Source organism: Merops nubicus, unplaced genomic scaffold (genome assembly GCF_000691845.1).
Source record: "Merops nubicus isolate BGI_N331 unplaced genomic scaffold, ASM69184v1 scaffold22016, whole genome shotgun sequence".
NCBI lineage: Eukaryota > Metazoa > Chordata > Aves > Coraciiformes > Meropidae > Merops > Merops nubicus.
The window spans coordinates 1-18,910 of NW_008614660.1; the positions used below are offsets into that span (position 1 = coordinate 1).

The following is an 18,910-nucleotide window of genomic DNA, read 5'->3' on the forward strand; positions in this document are numbered from 1 at the left end:
CTGTCTCCCGCTTATTCTCCGTCATCCCCCAAGCGCTGGCTGGTGGAAATTTCATTTTTCATTTGGAAAGGGCTGTTGCGCCAAACAGCAGAGGCTGTCCCCAGAACTGCTCATAAATCAGGGCTGAAGTTGCGTTTTCAGGTCATGAAATCTTCACCAGCTGACAGCAGCACGCCTTCCAGAACGGCTCCCTTCTAGACTTGGCCCTTCCCAGGGAGGCCATAAGCTACCTATACGGCTGTGCTTGTGGAGCTGCCCTGAGGGACCTACTTCATGTGAAATATCAAGAAAGAGAAACTCCTCCCTGCACAAAACACCATCTTCTAACGATGAAAAACCATGACAAAAAGCTTTCAGTGGGCTTTCTTCCATTTGTTGGATTTATAGAAGCAATAGCAGCCTTAAAACATCTGCCAAATCATTCTGCTTTTCGGTTTTGATTATCTGTCTGCTAGTTTGGGGTTACAGTTTAACTATACAGATGCAAGAAGTGAGAAAGCCATTCAGCTTAGATTTATTCTTAAGAAGTACCGGCTGTCTAAAACAAGGCTATAAAATGTAGGCTCCCTGTCTGGTTTGTTGTATGGTTGCATGGCTTTGTGCTATTAATTGCAACCTGGCTAACAGGTGCTTGCCAATGTCTTTATACCCTCACCACAACAAAAGATTATATTTCCACCTGTACAAAAGGGTGACGCCACCTTCAAAAAAGAATTCAAGACTAACAGAGAGAGGAAGTCCACTGTGGCACGCCAAGCTGAATCACTGCTTACTAATGAGAATTATGCCCTCTTCTCTGCTCTGACAGACCCAGAGAGGGAAGGGGAAAGGAGCTAACACAATTTTTTCCACATCCACTCCTCTTGGTCAGGTGTCAGACAGTCATGAGCTGGACCCAGCAGGTACTGTTCTCCTTCCAGTTCCCCTGACTCCACCAGCAATGCTGGCAGCCCTGTTGTTTCAAGCACACATGCAGGACCAGAGGACCACTACCAAGAAAAGCACTTGGCATGCACTGCAGCTGTATGATAAGTCCTACACTATGTACTTAAAAATTAACCACGAGCTCAATCTTGCTGTGTAGCATCAGAGCATTGCTGTGAAGGGCTTGCCTCGCTCTGTGGAAGACCCTTCCTCTTGGCTTCCTTATGCCTTCATCTCCTTCCTGTCATCAGTGGTGAACACATCTTCCCAGCCTTTTTCTTTAGCTCTTTATTTCTCTCTTCCTCCCATCTTGCTCTCTGTGTAACTGCACAACTTGCATTACCTCCCGCTATTTTTGGAACCAGGTGCATAAGTGCTACATGAGACTGTGATGTTAAAACATAAAGCCTGAACACATTTACAGCTCACAGAACTGACTGCTACCCCTGAAGTTACAACGGTTTCATTGATGTGTCTTTCTGTCCCCTAAGGCTTTTGAAAAAAGTATTCATAGCTCTCGGGTCCAGAGGATGAAAGGACTCTGATAGATACCTGTGGTGGCCAGCACCTGGACCTGGACTACTTGAGCTCATTATCTGAAAGCAACAAAACCAAATGATCCACAGGAAGCAAACGATAACGTGCTCCATGTGTTACTGGGGTGCACAAATAGCTCACAGGCATGTTGGTGCCTAATTATGGTGATGTGGAGATACACAAAAATACTGAGGTAGCAATGCTTTAGAGAAGAGTTTGACACTTGTTAGTCATAAGAGGATTTTAAAAACCCAACACAGGCCTCAAGGCCTTTGAAAATCAGACCCAAAGTGCCTGCTTGGGATCTCATCAAGAAATGACCCAGCCAACGTTTGCGAGCGTCTCCTGGCACAGACAACATATTGACTATGTAAATCAGCAGACAAACCATTATGTTTTGCCTATAAAATGAGGGAGTTCAGACTACACATCTGTTCCCAGGCTCAGGTCAAATTCTGTGTTGGAGTGCAGAAGCCACACACAACCTCTACCATCTTACTGCCATGCAGTAGAATGCTGCAAGGAAGCATTTACTGTACCTTTAATACTTACATATTTTTCCAAGAGGAAAACAAATTCTGGCTAGTACCAGTTACCTAGATAAAAAAGGAAAACCCCTTCAACTCCTTTTCTTCCTTTTTTCTAACCAATTTATCTACCTCATGTCAAAAGTGATCCTGAAGAAAATTCCTGGCATATTTTATGTCAAAAAATTCAATAGTAATCATGATTTTTGAAAGTGCTTACTAGACTACTCTGTGCATCTTAATATTTTTTCACCATTTCATCCAGTCTCCTATGGGAGTACACCATATCCCTTAATCAAACATTCTTGAGTATTTGGATTTTATCTCACAGATACACCGCACCCTGCTTGTAAAAATTCCATCTCAGGCAGCAAAAGTGCTTGACTTATTCCAAAGACGAGTTATTAATTAGTACATCTATAGACCATATATTTATAATCTGGTGCCATCCATCCTCACGGAGCCCAAATTTTTATCTGCCAGATTACTTACCTGCAGCTGAAACGGAGCCATTGCTGGCTGGAATGTAACCCCCATCTTGTGCAATTCCCCAACACCACTTTCAAAATGAAGACTGGGAGATAAGTCCAAATGGAGGATGTTTTTAAGACATTCTGGATGTAAACCCCTCAAACTAAATTCACCTACCTTAAAATATGGCTGTAGCTATCTAACTCTGTGGGTTTCCTAGTCCCCATTCACTTTACCTTGCTTCTTTCAGAGAAATCCTGTCTCATTGTGAACTCCGGCAAATGCCGAGGTGCCAGCAGGATGCTAGCAGGCGTGATTTCACTGCCCAAAGTGGTCCCAGGTTTCACCCTCACCTGGTGCAGCAGGCAGCTTTGTAACACCCAGAGCGAGTTGGGGCACCAGACCTGTTCTGACTCAGAGCAGGGAGTACCCCAGCCTGAAATCACCAGAGGCAACGACAACGTGCAAAATACTCCCCTGAGCCAAGGGGTAAGAGGCAGTGCCAGTGGTGAGCTCACCAGCACTGCTCCCTGGCACCGCTTGCCTGCCAACCTTCCGCGGCGTTTTTAGCTCACTAGGTGCGCCGGCTCATCCCACTCTCAAAAACATTCAGTGATGGAGAACAGAGATAGCTAAGGGTGCCGCGGCAGCCAAACACGCCCACAGGTCGAGGCGAAACGTGAGCGGTGGGACTAGTGCGTTACCGGGCTCATCAGCCCTCACACACAACTGGAAGCGCTCGAAACTCGGTTGTTCCTAAATGCAGAAGGGAGGGTGCAGCCATCCCACAGAAGGAAATCCATAGGAAATGCTGCTGGCACGAAACACACCGGAGAGAGTGCCGGCAGGAGCCTCCAGTGAGCCTGCAGGAGCCTCCCCACGCCGGTGATGGGGAGATGATAAGGAGCGAGTGGCGCCTTCCAGCACCGTGTTGGGGCACGGCTCTGCTGCTGTGGGCAGCTGCCAGCACCCACCAGGCTTACCCCTTCTGCAGGTAAGCATAAACTCCCCCGGCAGCCTGCCACGCTCAGTACTGCCTGCCCTTTTCCGGGCTCAGGTTTGGGGCATGAGAGTGATCTCATAGATTGGTGGGCATTCAGCACAATGTCAGGTCCCAGTGCAAAGCTCTTCAGCTTTACACGTGGCCCTCTCCAGCTCCAGGGAAAAGTCACCAGCCTGAAGGAGCCACTAGAGACAAGGAAAAAAAATGGTCTCTAACCCTGGATTTCAGATTCCACTCACAAGAGAATCCTGCTCCCCTACACCACCGCTCTCTTAGGCCAGCATCCCTGCCTCAGAAACCTTTGATTCTCGGACCTCGCACCACCTACATGAAGGAATGGAGCAGCAGCAAGGAAGCTAGTGCTGCCTGGAAAAAAAAGATAAACATGTTCTGGCTGCAGAGAAAGCAATCTCCTGGAAGTTTTTCTGGGGAATTGTGCCACAGGCAGCGGATGCCTTTTGGATTTACTTGTCCTCTGCCTTAGCATGCCTAGATATGTGGAGGCATTAATGTGAGAAAATCTGGTTTGGGAAGCAGGACACTAGCGACAGGGGATTTAAAACAGAGAAGAGAGGAAAAGAACTCTTCTGCACTCTCCTCTTGTTGAAGATAAAGCAGAATAGCTTTAACAGAAGCAGCATTCAAGCAAGCTCCCCCAAAACAGTGACATAAGAAAGACATGTCTGGCCACCTAGGGAAAAAAGATAACACAAAAGCGTAGTGCAAGAGGTCATAACAGTGTCATGAGGGGCTTCCCTGAGTCGATACAATTGGAAACATCGGGAAATATTAGAGGGAAAAGCTTGAACCAAAATCTCTCACCTGAAAATACTCCTATACTGTTTGAGCTTACATGTGAGTGTGAACTTTGAAGCTTGGGCTCCTTTCTGTATAACATAGAGGACTGAATCAAACCCGACCCAAACACCTCTAACATCTGGAAATATGTTGATTCAGGGATGCATTTTACAGCTTTTGTCAGTCACCAGTTTATCAGAAGTTACTCCCTAGATTCCATCCTCCTCCTTCCACTTACTAATAAATACTTTGGGGTTTAAAGTACTTCCTTATTTATAAGTATTTACTATTTATCTTATAAAAAGTATTTATAAGAACTTTCTTTCTTTTTGAAAGTACTTTTCATCCCTTCATTCAACTCTGGTCTAAGTCAGAAGCCTTCAAGTACTTCCCCAAGCAGGTAACTCTGGCCAGGATGGCAATGGCAGCACAGAGAAGCTTTTCCTGCATCTTTTTATGTTTCTGTTCTTTTTGGAGAAAAGGATGTTCGGTCTGTAATAAAATGAACTGAAAAATACATTAATCCTTATTAAACCGGTACAGCCAATTGACTGGCCGCTTCCTCCCCTCTCCCTTCATGCCCTTCCACAGTTTCCTCTCTTCTTTGACACTTGTTTGTGTTTGGAAGCAGCATGCTCACTCCCGACCGACTGGGACAAGGGATGAGAGGGGAAATGTCTGGACGTATTTAGTTCAATTAAATGTTGGCATCACATTCAGTCTTTCCAAAAAGCACGTAGAAAACTTTAAACGCCAGGCTGGCTGCATTGAATTGATGCCTCCCCATCTACATTTCCTTGCATCAAGCCACAAACAAAGTAGGTATTAATTGTCACCAAGTGTGTCTGCCACAAAACCCTCTTTAATATCATTCATAAATGTTCTGCTAAAACCTTTCATCTTTCAGCAGATGACTTCCATAATCCCATGTCACTGATGAGTTTTGGCAGAGCTAAAGAGGGAGCAGTGTTTATTGCTGACAGCTCCTCTCACTTTCCTTTTTCAGCTGCCACAGCAGCACACAAATTCTGTAGCAGCATTCCCTGCCCAGCGTCATCTCAGACACACATTGCTCCTTCGAACGGCGTGTTTGCTAACAGGGTTTTACAGCAAATAAACAAATGCTCACAAGCCCTGCACGTGTGGTCTGTACATCAGCTGCAGCCGTCCGGTCTTTCCACAAGCTGCTGCTCCCACAGGAAGAGTTGTGGCATGAACCCAAGCAGTGTGAGCCCCGCAGCAGCGCCTGCTGCCCTCCCACAGGACAGGGCCCTGACACCCCTGGGTCCTGTGGCATCCCGGCAGTGACAAAACCTGCGCTCCTCTACACAGCGGGTCACAACCCCGACAGAAGGCACTGGAAGTCTAACTTCTGGGTGAGAAAGAAGCATCTGAGGAGGGACAGGCAGAGCTAGATCTCTCCTGTTACTTTTTTTTTCATTCATTTTAAAAAACCACTCCTGAGAGAAAAGTCCTTTAAAAATTAATGAGACCAGTCACATAAATGAATTAAGAGTCAGTTCACAGTGTTATTAAATTAAATTAAATGCTTTATATACTGAAGAGTTTGGTAGAATTCATGCATCTAGATTCAGACCTCAGATATTTCTAGAGCAGCTGGAAGGGTTTAAGGAACTACAGAGAAGAATCTCAAAAGGCCTTGCTTTGCTCAGCATTCCCTGCAACATTCAAACCAGCAACTTATTGCTACATTACTGCTTCAGCTCTGCACTCCAACATGTGTTCACAGCTCTGACTAGATCCAATTGCAAGTTAAGGACTAAATGTACTGAGGCGTATCCCCAGCTGATTTCAGTATAAATTGCATGTCTGGAATCTGAGTGTACAGATAGGTCCACAGTCTCTGCCTGCCAGCTCAGCCCTTGCTAAGTCATACACAGGCAGAGCAGCAATCCACTTGTGCTGCATTCACATGGCTAATGGCAAGTGCATGCTCTCGCCTCGTTTTTAGTAAAGGCTTGGTCCATCCAGTTTAAAACACACTCTACAGCCTGCTCACGCACAGTGACCTTTGAGGACAGGAAAAATCTCCCACCGCTTTTTGATTTTGGAGAAGAAAGGCTGCTCATCCCAGAGCACTGTGCTGCTCACTGCGTTCTGGTACCTGCACAACGGGGTGGCCCCCCGCAGATGCCTTCACAGCCCCTCGACTGCCCTCCGTCTCGTAATGAGCTCGGTGGTGGGACTTCGGCTGCACATCAATACGCAGTTCGTAGGGTCCTGAGTGGGATGGCAGCTGCCAGTCAAGGGCAGGCAGGGATGGGCTAGAATGGAAAGGAAAACAGATAAAAAATTAACATCAAGTACACTTTCACAAGCCACAAGCACCCAGCACTATTACTTTAGAGACTGTTTCGCAGTTCATCCTTCACCGTCTTACATCTAAAATTTCATCAATATGGATAATGCCACGACGTATGTAATTTAGAAGGTAATGGTTATTTTATGAAGATTTATGAGTCGAGCATATGTGATGGCCCAGATGCTATCTGATTCGTAAACAAAATGGGAAAATGTTAAGCCACAACTTACAAATATGTTGATATATTGATTCTTGAACCAAAAGGAGAAAGGCAGGCAGAAAGACGCAGAGGAATTTAAGGAAGATTTCTGCTGTGAAAGTGAACGCAAAACAAGGTCTGGATGAGTTCTGCATTTAATGAATCTAATGGATTTCAATGAATCTGCTCAGTTTACAAGGAACGGAAAGAAGAAAAAAAAAGTAATTTCCTTCCCAACACAAAACACATCAGAGTCACAAAAATAGGGAGAGTTCTTTCTGGTTCATGTAGCACAAGAGAGCAAGCTCTGAAGTCCAAACTTGCTCACAAATCCTACTAATGATGACACACAAACCTGAAGAAAGTCCAGCTCACTCTTCCAGCCCTGTACTGACCCAGCAATTAACTAAAATATTAAGGACTCATTGCCACCACACAAGCAAGCAGGCCCAACAGCATGCAACAGTGGGGAAGGGTCATTCTTTGAAACCCACTTCCAGTGTAAAAGCAACCTGAAAATAGTCAGGAGGGCTCAGCTGTATGAAATTACAAGTTGACACTTTGGGTTGAAAAAAAAGAAAAAGAAACAAAGAAGCACTGTAGAAACAGTAGGCCTGACACAAATTTGTTGATCTTGAAATCAAAGCAAGAAGCTTCGCAATGAAAGCTCTAATTTTACATCTAGCATATATTCTCTCCTTTGTTGAATTCTCCTCCTCAGGTGTCCTTCAAAACCCTATGCAAGGAGTTAAAACATGTATAGCTGCAGCATACTGCCCTGCCCTCTCACATTAAACTTTCTGTCTCCCATCAGCCTGGAGAAGATGACTAGTGAGCAGAAAATGGACCTCGAGCCTTTGTTGCCGCCACAGAGTGGGACTACCTGGGGGGGCAAGAGGGCTTGTCCCACCACAGCACACAGGGGAGGAAGCTGCAGCTGGCCAGCGCTTGCCCAGCCCGCGAGGGGACGCTGCCGGGGACTCCCCCACTCCTGCCTCGCTACCACAGCCCCAGCCAGCACAGTCTGGGCCACGGGAGTCATGGCTCCAGTGAGCTGGCTGCCAGGGAAGGGATGCAGAAGAGTTTCTGCACTGCACGTGTGTATTACAAGCACATCTTCAGCTGGAGACCGAATACTCCACCTAACAGTCCCAGCTATCCACACACTAACCCTGCACACTTGCAGCTCCTCTGGCATTACAGCTCTGACACCCCCAAACGTGTCCCTGCTGTCTCCCAACGCAGGACAGACTCCAAGCACTTACACCAGCTTTTGTTTCCTTTGCCTTTCTTTTACATTCTTATGCAGCCCTTTATCACCTGCATATTTAACTTGTCTGGTAGTGTATACTGATGAGACTTTAGGTAGTACTAAGTTTCTCTGCTTTATCTTTCTTTACTCCTTATAAGTTTCAGTCATGTGACTTGAATGCCTATAGACATGCACTGTATGCATTACAAGGGTCAGCTGGAGTCACCAAGTCCCATCCCCGGGTGAGGACCAGGATCACCCTCACTCCGTGAGCACCTCCTGCTACTCTAGCACAGCCTGCTTTCAAGTCACAGGCTCCAAACTTCCAGGTACCCTTTCCAGGTACAAACTTCTAGCCCTCACGGTATGGAGCATGGTCAAGTTTTAGGGTCAGGGCTGTCTACTAGACCTATAACAGATGCTCTGTGTTAGCTTCTCTCCATCCCCAAAGAGAAAGAGGAAAGGAATAAGTGAGGGAGACTTATGGATTAGGAAAAAAAGCAAGAAGAGCGCTAATGAAAACAATAATATTAAAATGAAATATATAAAAATATATGCAAAAGCAGTATCCAAACCTAGCTCCCCTGATGGCAATTACATCACCAGCACCACTGATGCTGTGGAGCAGGCACCAGGGCCTCCCACACCGGACTCGGGAACTGGATTCAGGAGCTGGATTCTGGAACTGGATTCAGGAACATACGGATCAGGATCAAAGACAGAATGGACAGAGCCCTCCTCGGATGCTGGCCATTGAAGAAGAGGGCTTGAGCCTGGTGATCCCTGAGCTTTACACTGAATGTGATGTATAGGGAATGGGACACCTTGCTGGCCAGTTTGGGGTTACCTGTCCTGTCTGCCCCTCACTGCAGGGGCAGCCTTTTACCTTCTGCACCCCCAATGTGGTACACAAGATTTAGCAGTGACCTTGGTCTGCACACCAATCCTTGGTAGCAACTCTAAACATCATGAGACCACTGCTAGAAGAAGGCACTGTCTATGAAAACAGGCTGCCTCAGAAAGTGCAGTTAGTTAGAAGAGACTTAGATGAGAGGTAAAAACACTGAACAGAGTTAGTTCTGTTCTGACTTAAACCAGGACAAGCATCCTCAAAAATAACAGAGGGGGAGAGAATAAAGTAGCCACACAGCTCCTCACTCAGTGCAAATGGGAGCTCATCCAAAAGAGAAGTGTTGCCTCTGTGAGGGCTCCCAGCTCCCATGAACATCTGGATCCAGCAGGAGCCAGTAGGGTGCTCTCTGCAGAGGCAAGACCCTGCGAGGGACAATCCCGAATTTGGCTACTGCCCCACCAAGCACAGGAACCCCAGCCTTGGCTAGAGGCAGGACACTACATCTTCTAACTCCTGTGCAAGCCATGCCCCCAGAATGGCCAGGGCCCACCTGCAGGGCAAGGAGAAACTCCTCTGCTACTAGACACGAGCAAAGAGATGGCAAAAACTACAAGCACTTGGCCATTGTATATAGCCACTATTCTTTGCCTAGCACATTAGTTACACATACTTTAGTCTGAAAAAGTGTCAAAAAAAAAAAAATCTGGATAAACCGTATTTGAGTAATGATAAATGACAAAGAGCAGAGCAAAACAGCTGTGTCTCTCCTGGTGATGATCAGCACACATTTTTAAACAGATGTTTCTGGTTTTAAGTAAATTCTCACTTGATGGATCTTTTTGTTTTCTGAGGATATAACATCTATCAGATTAGAAATTTTTAACATCCAGTTAAAAAGGACAACTCAGACCAGTACCATGTAGCCCTCAAGAGAAAAGGAATCTTTTTTTAAGATACATAGAAGTAACTGATTATTCCATAACTAATTACCTTTCTTTAAAAAAAAATTAAAAACCTCACAAAAATCCCTTTGACATCAGCACCTGAAAATGTCAGTATAATTAAATTGTAAAATTCATGTCAATTGTAAAATTCTCAAATAAAGTCTGAAAATGAAATACAGTTTGCTGTTAGCTTGCAATTTAACACTGAAATTCCAGACTACCATCTGCCCAATTATAAATTGACAATTAATGGCAGTTTTCCTGATAAAGGAAGCAGAAGTGATGCATTTAACAGTGTCATGGGCTGGGGCTGTCAGAGCTATTTCCTATGTTATCTCCATCATGCACTTAATTTCCTGTGCCTGAACATGGCTAAAGGAAAAAGTCGCCAAGCAACTGGTGTAGTGGTGAAATCAAAGCTGGTTGCTGCAAATGAACCTTACCAATTTGAAAAGGCTCAAACTACCTCTTTTAGCCAGCATCACACAAAACAGAGAAGAGCCACTCCACAGGGGTCAGGAAGAGAAATAAAAGGTCTCCATGCAGTCTTCCTATCAAAGATACATCACTGTATTTCCTTCAGATCAAATTTTCTGCCTAGTGAAAACCTGTCCCATTCCTTTCTACATCATAATAAATCTAACTGTAGTCCTCCTAAATGTTGTAATGAGGGATGGCTGTTTCAATGCGAGTTCACAAAACCCAGCATTAGGCTGTAGAAAACTTGCTTAGCGTAACTCCATCCTACACAAATCAGATTACAAAACAGATGAATAGTGATTTATTTTGCATACACCAGATACCCAATATGATTAAATCAAAAACAGATTATCCAGTCTGGCTGACTTCTGCCTGTAGCAGAAAGATTTATCAAGTTACCAAAAAAAAAAAAGTTCCTAAGCAACACACTGGAATATAGACAGGGAGGAAACGAAGCCAAAAACTTCTACTGAAATTTGCAAAGGTGTTTAAATCCCATTTTCACATGACTGCTATGCACTTGGGAATTAAATGATCATTACATGTTCTAAGCTATTAGATGCCCAAGGCCACCTGAAAAAGAGATTTGCAAACATTTTTGTCCTTAATTAGGCTGCTGTGCAAAAGGTGTCAGAACAACTGCCAGTCTCACACAGAGACTAACCCCGGTCGCTGGCCAAGGACCACACGGAGTCATCCACCCCAGATAAAGAGCTCTCTGACAGTGGCATAAGCCACTGCCTGGAGGAGCAGGATAGTGAGTGATACAGCACCCAAAGTAAAGCAAATGACCTGGAAGGCCTTTGGCTGAGATTGGGTGCTCTGCACTAAACATTTTTTAGAATGGGGAGTCTTCCTTTAGAAACAAAAACCTAAACCAAAGAAACCACAGGGCTGCTGAAACTTTTTGCCAGGCTGCTAGCTTGCCCCTGTTACAACTGTGCTCCAAAAGCAAATATGGTTACAATTTATTATTTATTACCCGTGTTTCACATTGAAGCAGATGCCTGTTAAAGATCCTTGTGTGTTTTTTTGGAAGAGTGAGAAAACAACGATGGCTACGTATCCACCAATTTGGTTGTGGTCAGACGAATATACCTGCTTTATAGTTCACCTGTGATTGAACATGGGTACATTTAGCTCTCTCTTTTTTTTTTTTTTTTTTAATTTCCTGTCTGACAATTGAGCAATCTGGCTGCGAGCTGTTAAAAGAGATGCTGGGTCCCACCCCAGACTTGGCTGTATTCTGCTGGCATGTGGAGCAAGTAGCTGCTCTGTGGAGTGCATGCGGCACACTGGAATTCCTCGTGCTGAAGCATGAAAACACGAGTCGTCAGCATACTCCCAGATAATACTGAATGCTACTGTCCTAAAATTTCACACTCAGAGATAGATTTGCATGGGAAATTTTGCATTTGCTAGCTTAGAGAAAGAACAGGAAACTACTGCTGCAGGAATGGACAAAACAAGTGGCTGGCACTACATCTCTGCTTGTTCTGAATTTAGAATCACACTGTGCTACAACAAGTGGTGAAGAAAGGTCACTACTAAGATGCTGAAAAACAGTCAGGAGAAAGTGTGGAAAGGTTTAAATCAAACAAACAAAAAATCAGTTTACTGAGACAGGCTCCCAAGCAGTCTTCATCCTTATGGTGCACAAACCAAACGTAATCAAAAGCCACTGCTACATGGTGGCAAACTGAACTTGCTGAAGAATCTAACTATCCCCATCCAGCATGAGTACAGCAGGACAGAGCTAAAAAAAAAAAAAAGGTTAGAGGCATTGCGGGCTCTTCCCTGTCTACTCCCTCCACTCCTCAATTAACGCTAATGAGTCCCAGGAGATGGTCACTGACATGCAGTCACAAGTCCCCGTTTCACTGGGTCCTGCCCAGACAGCCCTGCCTTTGCTTTGTCTGAGGAACTTCCTCCTGCTTGCCATAAACACAAAAGTTCGCCATGAACGCACAGGTCAGCAGATCCGGTGCTGCTGCACCAGTGACTAGCTCAGCTTAAGATAGCTGGTGTCCTCTTCCACCTTCAGAAAACACCAATCTCTTGGCAAACTCAACTTCTCCCAAGTAAGGGTGTCCTGTATCTCATGATCGGGAACAAAACTTCTATTTAAACAAACGAACAAAACAAAAACACACACCAAAAAAAAGGCACCAAGAGCATCTGAAAGGTCTGCAAATCAAAGGAAAGAGGGAAAACACACGTAACATTCTAAAATTATTATTTTTTAAGGAAATCATGTGGTTTGGGGCCTCAATGAACAATTTTTGCATACTTGAGTTTAAAATTGTCACAGTCACAAACATGGAATCCAAAAAATCCATCGAAAATAAACAAGTGCCTTGATGCAGATAAAAGACAAATGTGTTTTTGCAACTCGGAGACAGGTATCCAGCCACACATTCTCTGGTTGCAAACTACAGCCTCTATATGTAAAACTACATGACTCTGTGTCTGTGAGGTCAAGAACACACGTGTATTTTTGAGGTTGAAAAAGAGGTTGCAGCTAATGTGGCTTTCAGTGGTTGAAAAAATAAACTGTACAAGAAAATACAGTAGGGAGCTTTTAGAAATCACCTGGAACTGGGTGTCTGTTCCTGAAAGCTCCTTCTGGTGTGGCAGACCTCATACACGCCATACACCAAATCAACAAACCTAACTACTTCTCTCCCCCTCCCTCCAGAAACACTACATTTAATGAAAACTCAAGTATTACAAGCCAGCACAATTTTTGGATTAAACTAATGACACCTGAAGTAACTGCGATGCACTACCTTTCAAGGAGTAAGAAACTGTCTCTAGGAAAATTTCAGGTTGTATTTAGTCAAATACTAATGAAAAAAAAGTCATAAAGAGACTAAAGAGAAAGTCATAAAAAAAGCCCAAGTTAGAAATCTGGCACTTCCATTAGTGTCTGTACTTTTTGTTGTAAGATGATTTGGGACATGCTAATGAATGGGTAAAAATAAAAATGGGATTTTAGTTTTGGAAATAGCCACTAACTCTGCCATCACACCTGAGGGCAGAAGTCCAATACTTGTACTTCCATTTTGGCTTTGACATTTTTGCCCCCTAGAAATTCTACATTACTCAGCACTAAGAAGCAATAGAGAAACGTCACAGTGAGCAACACAACTGAGACAGCACAGGACTGAGGAATGCAGACCATCACCTCTTCATACAGGAACTGCCTGGTACAGCACTGATTTTTAAACTATTTCTTATATTAACTATAAAAGAGGGACTACAGACAGAAACTTCTTGCATTTAAGTGGAGCAGCACAATGCACAAATACTGAGATACAAAAAGACCTTGGAGCTAAAAGCTAAGGCAGAAATTTTATAAAGACTTCTGACTCTCTGTATAATGATTTACCTCTAGTAGTTCTTGGGGCAGATTGGTATATTTAGGTAACCCATTTTGGCCTGGAAAAGGTGCAACTCCCATTGTTACCTCAGTGTTCATTTCAAAGCTTGGTGTGAGGCTCTGGGCTGCAAGCAAAGCACTGCAGACAAATCCCCAGCAGACCTGGGTTACACTGTGTGGCTTCAGCCTTGGCTGCAGGGTCAGGCTCTGCCCGCCCACCCCATCTTACGATACTCAGCACCTGCACGCTGAGTCCCATTCAAGAACACAGTCACACGTTCAGAGCCCTTGAGGAGGATGTGTGAGCCCAAAACTGCTCCAAAGAGCCCACAGCCTGGGGATGGGGCTGAACCTCCAAGCTCACAGTCCTCATAAGCAAAGGGAAGGAGAAGCATGAAGCACAAGAGAGACAACAGTTCTGTTAAAGCAAGGCATTATTATACTCTGATTATATACTCTTGGATATTCCCTTGCTCCAGGACTTGAAAAGCCTGAAGTGGACTGAACTTCATTCCAGTAGATAAAAAACATGATCCGCTTTAGAAACAAAGAAGTAGTTTCCCTTTTACACTGATGCCCACTATAAAACCCCAGGAAAGGAGACATCATCCAGCTGACAGGCCGCCTGAGCCAGCTCCCTCCTGCCCCTAAAGAGATGGGAATGCAAGAGAGGGAGGGAAAGGCATCAGTGATTTTCCAAGGCATGCTGGCTTTTGATGAAAATTGTACCGGGTATTCAGGAAGAGACAGAGGAGGTAATCAAACCTGGTTATCTCAAAATCATTGTGACCGGGTAGATTTTGGAGCCTGAGTTGTTTGTTGGAGCCCACCCCTCCAGCCCTTGCATTTGAAATAGAACAGATGTGTAACATAACAGGAAAAAAATCCAGCTCTGTTGTGACAAATTCTTAACGATTTTTTTTGGAAAGATTTAAAATAACATAGTTTCTGTTGCGTAGGCTGTGATCCTGTTGACGTCCGTGCTCAGTCACCCAGCGCTTTCATATACATAAAATGAGAGGTATTTTTGGTGGAAGGAAGCACGGTCAGTGTATCTGATTGGTAAAATAACTTAAAATCACATTTTGATGGTAACTTCCAACTGCCCTAGAGCACGAGTTAATGAGATCACATGGAAACATATTGTGAACCAGGAAACATATTTTATACAGGACCAAAACAGTGGAAAAAAATGTTAAACACACAATGTAACAGGGCTCCGTTCTGTACAATTCACCTTTCTTGTTTGTGTGAGGAACGCTGGGTGCCTCCTGACAGAGTGCAGTAAAGCGCCCACGGGCCACTCGCTGCAGCCCAGAGATAACAGCCTGTTTGGTCAAACTGTCCTGTTACTGCCCTCGAAGCCTTTAGCAAAAAGCAGACGCCCCCCTGACACAAAAGCCAACACAGGAAGGCTCTGCAGGATTTGCCTGGTGTTAAAAGTCACTATCCCAGCTCCAAAAGGCAGCGAGTGCCTCCCTCCAGGACGGCTCAGCCAGACCCAAAGGGGCTATTGCATTTCCCAGCACTGAACTGAGACAGGTCCTGCAAAGAGCTCGGGCAACGCCGAGAGGAAGAGGAGGAAAAGGATGAGGAAGGGGACCACAGCACAACATGCTGTAACACAAAGGACCATGACCCGCTCAGTCTATTTTAGGAGACAGCCTGTAGCAGAGAGGTGCTGGCTGGAGAAAGTGGGACTGGCAACGCTGAGAACCAGGGAACACAGTGCGAGTTAAAACATTTCAGCTACTTGTCAACTTCTTTCCTTTGAGAAAGCTTTGTTGCCAAAAGCAAGAAGCCAGGTGTCCTTGGGGAGAAAAAGGAGAGGAGATGGCCATCACAACCAACGACTGGGAACAGCCTGCATACTTTTGGAAAGCCAAACTTTTCCTGTACCACGTGCTTCTGCATACAGAGCCTTCAGAGGACTTCAGAATAAAAACCATAACTAAGATCAAAAGAGAAAGTAATGGATGTAACTCAAATTCTGGCTATTCTGTGGTGCTTCCTACCCAGAGTCCTCCTATAATACAATAAATGTGACCAGCATATTGAATATTGAATGTTATCAACTGAAAAATAAGGTTTTTCTTCAAAGCGGAGAAAAAGAACATTGTCCAACACAGATAGGAAAAGAAGACTGACAGGCAGCTTTTAGATGAAGTGAAGTAAAACCTAAAACAATGCACAAAACCCCAATAGTCCTATTCTGATTGTATTAGCCATCTATAAAGTGTAAATGCAAAAGGCCCTGTAATAGCCACAATAATGAGAACATCTTATCCTGCAATAAAAACATCCTAAGATGATAAACTATTTCAGTAAAGCCACGAGTTTGATGGCACCAAATTGTCCTGCTGCCTGATGAGCTTCTGAATCCTCCATGTCCAGATTGCTTAAGCTGGGGCTTGTCAGTTAGGAAGCAGATGACCAATTACAGACCACCATGGCCATCTCCTAGAACAGCCTCTTTAACCCCTTCAAGGCTTTACTCACGGTCACACCGTGCCAACAACAGAGGCGGCATGACAAGATATGACTAAATGGAAGGAGTGGATGAGCAGATCTGGCAAGAAGCAGAGACAGGAAGGGGAAGGAGGGGAAAAAAGGCATACAACAGAGATATTATTGCCCTCTGGGTTCCTTACCTCATGTAGGATGTTGGAGACAGAGACTTTGGTTTGGCCCACTGGTAGGGATGCTGTGGCACAGACAGGTACTGCTCACAGAAGTTTCCTTTCCTGATGTGCTGAAAGCTGGAGAAGTCTTCTGGTGACAAATCGGCAGTTGGCGATATGGTCCCGTGATCCTCGCCAGCCGGTTCAGTTTTCAGAGTCATGGAGGGGGTGTGGTCAATGGCAGTCTTCCTCGACTTGATGGGAATCCCATCGTTCATATCTATGGTGCTGTCGGTGGTGAGGGCGTTGATGGCGGCAACGATGGCAGAGCTGGTGTACTGGTTGGTGTTCCCCAGCCACGTCTCATCCGTGACGCTCACCCGTGGTGAATTTTGCGGAGAAGGCGTTGGGGAGTGGTGTGGGGAGTAGGAGGTCTGCCGGCCATTGAGGCTGTACTTTCTCTTGTTGCAGGGAGACGGAGGTCTGGAATTGCGAGCCCCCAGCCAGTTCTCCTCCGTGATGCTCGTCCTGGGAGACGTTGATGGAGAGTGCCTCGGGGAGCTGAGCAAAGTGCAGGCCACCATGCTGCGCTGGTAGCCCTCCTCTGTGTCAGTCGTCTTCGGAGAGACGCATGGGGACTGCCACGGGGAAGTCTGGGGTGAAGTGTATGGATACGAGTAGTTGGACTCGTAGGAAGATGCTTCGGAGTTGCAGCTTCTGGAAGACAAGCTACTTGCTGGACTGAGGCAGGATGGGTCTCGGTACGCCTCCATGTTCGGTAAGTTCAAAGTGGCAGTGGAAGGTGACCGCTTGGCATTCGGGATGGCCTCCTCAACCTCATCGTGGAAAAACTGGTTGTTGTTATGGTGAAGTCCCATGTAAGAAGTGATCTCAATCCTAGGGCTCTCCAGCGCTGGAGCTCCATTAGGCCTGATGTTTGGTGGCAGGTAATATTCGGAGGCCCCGCTGTCGATGTGTCCTCCGTATCCAGAAGGATGGTTTGTCGATGGGACAACTGAAATGACAGGATTTGATGTCTGAAGGCCATGACATGGAGTTGACAATGAGGAATGTGCCACATTTAGAGGTAAGCCAGCATTTACATTTGAAGACGTATAATTATAGTGTTCTGGAAAACAAACAAACAAACAAGAACGATATGAGTTGCTATACAAATATACTCACAACATACAGAGCTGGTGTGGAGGGACAGGGCACAACACACAAGCACAGCTCTCCTTAACCACCTTAGCCCACAGGTGTGCCACGCTAGGGGAGAAGCTGCAGACTAGCACCTCTGGAAATGCCCCTAACTGAACAGCACAATACAAGCCATCCTCGGAATGGGATGTACATGGACCAAGTCTGTCTTGAGAACACTCTTCTTACATGAACTTTCAGAGCAAAAAATCAAGTCTTCAAACAACACTGCTTTAGCATTCAGAGACTGCAGTGCTGCTCAAGAGATACGTTTTTATGTGAGCTCAATTCCCTCCCTAAAAAGCTGGAATATACAAAAAAAAAAAGAAGACAAAAATAAAAGTGGAAGCAGACTAAAGCAAAGAACACGATCAACTGCATTCTGCTAAAAAAAATTATACACAACTGAAATTTCCATTACAGCAAGTTTCCAACTGGTTCCAGCTAACTAGGATTTTGGAACAAGACAGATCTATTGACCTGCTCTGGTTTCTGGGACCACTTATCCTCCAGCCCAACTGGCAGAGGCCAGGTGAATGATAAACATGGATGTTTGACTACTCCACAACAGCTGAAATTCCACTGAAATTGCTGGTTATTGTGCACGCCACGTCAAGCGCTGCCAGCCGTGTGCTCTTGGCCAAGGGTCTAACCATTTAACATCTTCGGGTGTATAAAAGCAACACCAGAGTTGCACAGTCAGTGTGGAAAACCTGGAAGGTGACGGATCATATCACAGACTTGTGCCAACAGACTCTGTGACCCAGCACAGGGGAATAACTTGTCCCTCACATGCCTCTGTCCCTGCTGCACTATGGCGACCAGCATCTCAAAAGGTTGCTTGCGGGAGGCTATTCCTGCTCGCCTCACCGTTGGCCTGCTGAAGGGACACCTCCAGCTCCACTCCCCTGTCCCAGAGCTGCATATCTATCTCCCTTTGCCACTCAGGGACACCAGAGGGCCACGCATGGGCAGACAGGCAGCCCTCAACCAGGGCGACATGCCCCTGATGTTTTGAGCTGTGTGGGATGAGGATTCATCCACCCTGTACTTTCTGATCTAGGGAGGCTCTGCATCACCAGCACACATGGGCTGGAGACCCTAATGCCGGTATCTGTTGCCTTACTGGGAAAAGACAGCAAAACCTTTCTATAAGGAACAACAGCTAAAGAACTTTTGAGTCTGGGTAATGCCTTCTACAGGTTCCTCTCGGTAGGCTGGAAACGCACCCAGCCCCAGCCCCAGGCTCTGCCTGCAGCACACCAGCCTGCCCCGAGGCCTCCTACGGCAGCGGCAATTCCCCGCGGGACAGAGGGAACCTGCGTCCCCCGGCCGTGGCCAGCCCACGCGGGGAGCTCGCCCCCGGCCCTCCCAGGAGCCAAGCGCCCTCGGCAGG

General features: G+C 45.6%; 1 protein-coding gene across 1 annotated transcript; it reads right to left on the minus strand.

Annotated features, from left to right (window-relative positions):
* Positions 1–6,385: 6,385 nt before the first annotated feature.
* Positions 6,386–17,481, minus strand: NFATC1 (nuclear factor of activated T-cells, cytoplasmic, calcineurin-dependent 1; the record flags this gene model as incomplete). The annotated part of the gene is made up of 2 exons (XM_008942313.1): positions 6,386–6,545; positions 16,345–17,481. Coding segments are annotated over 2 exons (1,297 nt in total), but the record flags the coding sequence as incomplete, so codon positions are not given.
* Between the last annotated feature and the right edge of the window lie 1,429 nt (positions 17,482–18,910).